The sequence below is a fragment of the Merops nubicus genome, unplaced genomic scaffold (assembly GCF_000691845.1).
Source record: "Merops nubicus isolate BGI_N331 unplaced genomic scaffold, ASM69184v1 scaffold6251, whole genome shotgun sequence".
In the NCBI taxonomy this organism is placed as follows: domain Eukaryota; kingdom Metazoa; phylum Chordata; class Aves; order Coraciiformes; family Meropidae; genus Merops; species Merops nubicus.
The window spans coordinates 18,051-25,031 of NW_008590212.1; the positions used below are offsets into that span (position 1 = coordinate 18,051).

Consider the following 6,981-nt stretch of genomic DNA (forward strand, 5'->3'; position numbering starts at 1 on the left):
GCCTGCTGAAGTTAGTCCTTTCACTACATGACAGGCCTGAACTACCTGACTGGTAATGAACCTTCTGTCTCCCCTTTACACCATCAACTGCTAAACACCAGCTGGTGTTTCTAAAGAGAAAGTTTTTTGTAGTGCTGGTATCATTAAACCCACCAGCTTAGTATAGTTTCCAAGACGGGTGTTTGTGGCTTATTAGTACTTCTTAGTATCTGTGGAAGTTGTATTTTCCTGACTGATTCCACAAGTAATTAAATTGCCAGTTATGAACAATGCAGTCCCTAAAAGGATCGAGAGCATTTTTTGCCTTAACAATTAAGTGACAAGAAATGATCATGTAACTGAAAAGCACACCAAGGCTGGTGCTGTCCCCATCCTTTTAGGGCACCCTCAAACCTAGCTGTTTCTCAACACACACATCCTGGCTACTTAACCACATATATTCTAAATTGTTCTTTATATATGTAAAAAAGGGAGACGGCTGTGTTCAATTCCTAGTTGCAAACAAAAGGTCACTAAGCTACAGGCAGTGACCTTCAATATTTTGACATAATCATTTCCACTGCATGTGCGGGGGATCAAGATTTCAAAACCTGGCTAAAGTACTCCAACATCATGATGAATCTGGTGTGGCTTTACCACCTCCTAATCATCACATTGGCTTCTTTAGTCTCAGGTGTATGAAATAAGCAGTATCTGCTCTTCCGGTGAACTTCATCACAATTTGCATTTTCAGGAAATTACAAACCTCTAAACTTCCTTTAAAAAAGGGAAAGGGCCTCAAAAAAAGAAAGAATAAAATAAAAGAAACATGAGTTCTTAGACTTTCTTGCAGGCAAGAAGTAGGTGAGAATATATCTGAAGAAAGATAACAAGACTTTCTGCTTTCCCTGCAGCACATTCCCTGTGGAAAGAGATTTCCTTCGTGCCAGTCTAAAAGCCTCCACAAGAATGTCAATAAATATCAGTTTATTAGTGACATTCAATTAAGATTATGGTTTGTCTCATTCTCACATGAAGCTGTGAGCTTGCTTCCTGGAAAAGAGTCAGTAGGTTGTGAAGCAGATGACTAATTAAAGGATTTAAACACAATGTATTAAAATAGTTTATTAACACCAAGACAAGAAACGCAAAAATAATCAGCTTTTAGAGAAACAAAAGCACAATAAAGTCATCAATCTTGCCTGTTTTGCAGAAGTTATCACTGTAACTGAAGCTGTGTACAGTCTGGTAAGTCTTTCACAGAAGAATCACCTTGAACTCCCACTGAGTTCTACGACCCTAATGTTTAACATCCTGCATCAAACTCCTGCATGCTTCTATCCCAAAACCTTTCCTTTAGGCAGATGGATATTATCCAAATGTACTCTCTTACTTTCTCAGACTACACAGCAGCGCAGATATTCATCACCAACCTTGGCAATTCAGGTCTACTAATTCAACTGTACTTAGGAAAAGAGAACTCTCTCTCTACCCAGTCTTTTCTTGTTCAGTTTCTATTGACAGCAAGAAGTCTCAGATCTTCCAAGTGTGAAAATGTTCATTAACATAGGAAAAAAAGTGAGCATCTTGGGTGGTGAATTATTTCTTTTTCTTTTTTTTCTTTTCATCTGCTGCCATTTTTAACTTGACTTCTTCTGCAGGAATTGCTCCTAATTTCTTTTTCTTTGCATTCTTTACCTTCTCCTTGATGGCTTCAATATCAATTTTCTTCTCAGTGGAGGCTACACAGTAAAAAATGCAGAGACAACAAAAACAAATTTTACTTTTTCTAAATTGTAGAAGTATACAAGATGACTTCATACATAAGCAGAGTAAACTGCATCCTGTGGTATTAGTTAGGACTAACTTTATGTTTGTTACTGATTTTATAAACTATTATAATAATAATTTTTATTGAAACTAGTATTACCCACAAACCTCTTTCAGCAGAATTCAGAAAACAGTAATATAAAAGCCCCTATAGAGCTGGATTTGAACACAGATGCCACACTCTGCACGCATACAAACTATTATCAACCATTCCTCAGACCACAGATGCACTCCTCCAAAATTTATACAAGCACACTCTCTTAGACATAGGCCTACTGTCTTGGTTGGTCTCACATAAGAAGAAATTAATTATTGAGTTCTTATACTCAGAGAAACTTTTCTGGCATTTTGTCTCTCTACAAGTAACTAAGGCGGCAAGATCCTGAGCATGCCTGTCCCATCCTTGTGCTCTCACCCTGGCCAACCATTAACAGTTGCTGTAGGAATCAGGATGGGGAAGGGTGGGCTGGCGGAATATGGTGCAGATCTTTGGCCTCTGCATGAAGACCTTTATAAAAGACTTCTACAGGGAGTGACAGAGTACTTAACTTAAACATTTAATGCTGGGTAACATGAATAACTTACTCGCATTCATCTAGCTCATGGTATTTTCTCTTCTGGGCATGAGTTTGGATCTAACTCTGCTAACTCACAGAGTTAATTCCTAAATCTAACAGTGGGTACCAGCTGTCTTCTCTGGATCTCACTTTTTCTCCACATACAAACTACTACTGTCCTTGAATCTTAGAAGACTGAATGATTTCATCTCAAAACACACAGCTGCTAGAAAAGTACAGTATTTGATACAGTACAGTCAATAGCAGGATCATTGAAAATTTACTGCCATCATGAAAAAGTACTGTCCTGATGCTGCAGAACACATGCTTTTTGAGAAACGTGAACTTTTAAGTTCACAAGTTGTGTAATAAATAGTGTAATAACATGTAGATATTATGCCTAACACAAAAGATAGATACTGTATGTAATACAATGACTATGTAGTACAATCAATGAATACAGAAAACTGAAGACTTGTTTCTCTAGAACAAATAATCTTAGAACATATGTTCTTACTCTGCATACAGTGTGGCTTTACTTTTAGAAAAGCTCTTTACCCTATCCTATACCAGTAATTACTTGTGGCTTAAGTTTTCAGTAAGTATTGCTTTTGGGTTTCCATTTCTTAAGAGAAAAGCCATTTGAATGGAGAAGTTATGACAGCTTCACTACAACATTAAAAGTCAAAAGTAGATGTAGCCAAAACAACTAACCAAGATGGCCACTACAGTGTCCCCATCAGGAGAATGTTCTATGGAGAACCGTCATTTTATAGGTACAAAATGATGGTCTGCATGATCCTTCCACTGTCTCTAGCAGCTCCAAGCATGGATCTAACCACCAGGATATTTTTTTGCATGACCCTTACTTCCTACAGCTGTGTCTCTGCAAAATCACTCAGCTTAGGAATCAGCACCAGAATGTTTTAGAAGAGGGGAAAAAGAAAAAAAGGTTACCTTTCTTTGTTTTCACAACTGGCTTTTCCTTTGGTGGGATAAAAGCTTTATTTCTTTCTTCTTGTCTTTTCTTGATTGCCTCTGCTTGCTTTGCCTAAAGTTACCAATAAAAGGTCATGTCTTAGTAGATCAGGGCAAATGGGACCAAAAAAAAAAAGAAAAAAAATTCCAAGTCAGCAATCAAATGCTTTTTAACTGAACAGTGTGTGAGAACAACTTTACCTTTATCTCTTGCACTCGCTTTCGTTTCTTCTGTCTTTCTTTCAAGAAATATTCACCACTTGCCAATTCTTTATCAACCTGTGTAAGGAAAGCATGGAGAAGCTTTAGATAATTAGGCATTATAAGCCAGACGTATACTATCAGGAAATTAGAATTTGGCAGAAAATGCCTCCCAACCTCTTGTTAGCAAGAACATGATTTCAAATCGTGCTACGTTCCTACATTAAAAAATACATTTTAAAGTTTCAGCTGACCTGGCTCTCTGGCTGTGGAGGTGGAAAGGGTGTGTACTCCTTCTTAATATTTTTCTTCTTTGGCTCCTTGCGCTTTTTCAAGTTCTTCTTCTTGAACTTAGGCAAAAATCTTTCCCAACTTTGTGACCTCAGTTCAGGATCTTTTGATAATTCCCTTTTGATCATCAAAGTCTTCAGTAGTTTTAGAACATCACAAAGAAGTTATTAAAAAAACAGTATTACAGTATTAGCCAAGAGCTCCAAACTACAAGTTTTACAAAGCTTTCTTACAGTGAAGATGCTGCATCTGAACCTTTCACCTCCCACTTCAGTAAGAGTAGAAGGGTTTAGTTATGAACATCAGAACCAGAAAGGTCACGTATGTCTCAGAACAGGGACAGAATGCACTGAAGAAAGTGCCTCAGTTTAAATGAGCAACTATGAAGCAAACAATCAAAATCAGGAAAGTTTATACACATTTTTCCTTTGACGTTTTCTCAGATGTTGTTCATGATATTATGGCAATACATCCTGGTAAAATGCAGGATATCAAAGTCAGGGATTTTTTAAAGAAGCACATAACAGAAATCGTCAAAACCAGATTATCTCACAGAACCATGTAAATTATTAATATACAGCTCTCTGAGAAGAAATAGTATTTTCTTGTAAACAAAGATGCACAGTGGATCATGCTAACCTTAATGTTATATATGGGATGTATATTCTTCATCGTGTCCAGAACAACTTTTCTAACCTGCATTTAAAAAAAAAGAACAGAAAACTCAGCAAGTAGATCACATTCTAATCAATTAAACTACCAGATATACCATCTTGCTTCTTCTCCTCACCCCTGCCTCCGGCAGGAGGTGGATTTTATGAAGGAGGTTGGCTAGCTGGAAGGCACAGCTCTTCAGAAATATCAGCAACACTCTCATGTTTCTAATACACTCTAGCACACCCCACAAACATAATTTTCATGTTACCATGGATTTTATGTTGTCAGGAGAAGCTGGCTTTTGACAAGCATTCTTCTCTCTTATAGTTACTAAAAACATATTATCTATTCCATAAGGTTATGTACTGCTAACTCTGCTGTATTTTCACTTTTACACCAACACTACAAACAATTCTAGCTAAAAAAAGAAACAAAAACAGAACCATACTTTACAAATACTTTTTTACTTCCATGACAGAATGACCTCAGAATCTAAACAGAATTCAGCAGCCAAGATATTAAGACTACAGACGTTCACGTAACTGTGGCACACTAGCACAGAGCTGAGGTCAGTGAGATACTCCTGAGGTTGCCAGGTTTTGCCTCTCCTCTGCCCTTGAGCAGGGCACAGAAGTGTACTGCACAAAGGGCTCACCTGCCTCCCCTTACCTCTTTTAGCCCACTGAAGGGTCCCAGAGCTGAAACAGTGTTGCCTTGCACCATAATGTAACAGTTTGTTAGCAGTTCCAGAGCCTACACCAAAAAAAAGGAAAATAAGTGTAAACAGAAGACCTGACACAAATTTGGATCTAAGAATTGCTTGCTTACTGTACCTATAGGAAATACCTTCAGAGTAGATCCTTTTGGGCCAAGAAGTCGTCCTCTTCTTTTTATAAAAGTGTCCCTCTTCCTCACCAGAGAGCCTATTTTGATGATGTCACATGCAACATCATCCTGAAGGATACGAACGGCCTGAGGAGACAAGAGGCAGCCAAGATCACCTGAAGGCAAACGTACTACTCAGCAGAAACAGGAAAATGCTTCAGCCTGCTCCTCTCGCTTCACTTTCAGATACATTTAATTTTTTACTTGAAAATCCCTCATTTTGAAAACATTTATTAAGTATCACGATAGAATTTGATACAAACTTACAGGATTTAAAACAGACCTGTTCAAACGGAACGCTTCTTGCCAGAAGTTTTATTAAATCCCTAGCCCTGATGATGGCGTAGGGATCAAAAGTCTTCTTTGTGGTTGTGACAGTCATGCTGCCTTCGATCAGATCCAGCGTTGCACTCACATACTGCAACATTGGAAAAGAAACAGTGAATCAACCTCAGAGTCCACTCTGGAAGGGAGAAGTCAACAAACGCACGACTACGCACTGAATGTAGGTCCGTGTTCCGAAATTCCTTAAGTGACTTTCATGTTACGGACAGTCACGCACACAGACACACCAAGGCTGAACAGACGTGCCACAAGGCCCAAAACGTCACCTCCCTCACCTCCCTGAATTCATGCACAACAAAGTTGTCAGCATCTGCATGATGAGATGTCTGCTGCTGCTGACAGCTTTGCTGACAGCATCTGTAAAGAACTGCAAGTCTGGCTACACAGTTTTACTGAGCTTGATGCCAATAAAAAAATGACACTACTGATTTTAAATACAAGCACAGTAGGAATACACATAAATACAACATCAGAAAAGCAACTTGCACTATTTTTATAAGCTTAAGTTAGACCTGTGTCTCCCAAAAGATAAAGCATAACATGTTTTAAAAACATATGTACTCATACATGTTCACCCAAGGCCTTCTGGACAAGTGGCCAGCACTCTTTCAAGTATGCTTCTCTATACTTTGGGAATAATGTTGCAAAGCTGCTTTCTTCCAGCAGCCCTTTGGGGTTATCCTCTCTTGTAAAGGCTGGCTCCTTCCATCCATCTGGGACAGTGAGAAGTTCAGATTCATCAACTGTTACAGGTACCAAAAAAAAAAAAAAAGTTTTTTAGTCCTCTTCCATCAGTGACTAATACATCACCTCCACATTTACAGAACCATAGAATCATTAAGGCTGGAAAAGACCTCTAAGATTAAGTCCAACCATCAACCCAGCACTACCATGACCACTAAGTCATGTCCTGAAGTATCATGTCCACACGTTTTTTGGACACCTCCAGGGATGGCGACTCCACCACCACCCTGGGCAACATGTTCTAATCCTTCACCTCTTTCAGTAAATAAATTCTTCCTAATATCTAATCTATAGACACCCTGGTGCAACTTCAGCCCATTTCCTCTTATTCTATCACAAGTCACCTGGGAGAAGACTTTTTGGTTTAACTATGGAAGAGACACTAACTGAAAGTAGGGACACAAAGTTTTGTTTAATACTCTGCTGAGTGTGTTTTGCATCTCCCCTGACCCTGAATAATTTACAGTTTTAAGATATTTACTTTAAAAAAACCCAAAACTCCGCAGCTGAGACA

The 6,981-nt window shown here is 38.6% G+C and overlaps 1 protein-coding gene across 1 annotated transcript; it reads right to left on the reverse strand.

Moving 5' to 3' along the window:
• Positions 1-1,497: 1,497 nt before the first annotated feature.
• On the reverse strand, positions 1,498-6,466 carry KRR1 (KRR1, small subunit (SSU) processome component, homolog (yeast); the record flags this gene model as incomplete). The annotated part of the gene is made up of 9 exons (XM_008949845.1): positions 1,498-1,721; positions 3,324-3,417; positions 3,546-3,623; positions 3,800-3,970; positions 4,476-4,532; positions 5,163-5,246; positions 5,340-5,465; positions 5,662-5,796; positions 6,291-6,466. Coding segments are annotated over 9 exons (1,064 nt in total), but the record flags the coding sequence as incomplete, so codon positions are not given.
• Positions 6,467-6,981: the final 515 nt, after the last annotated feature.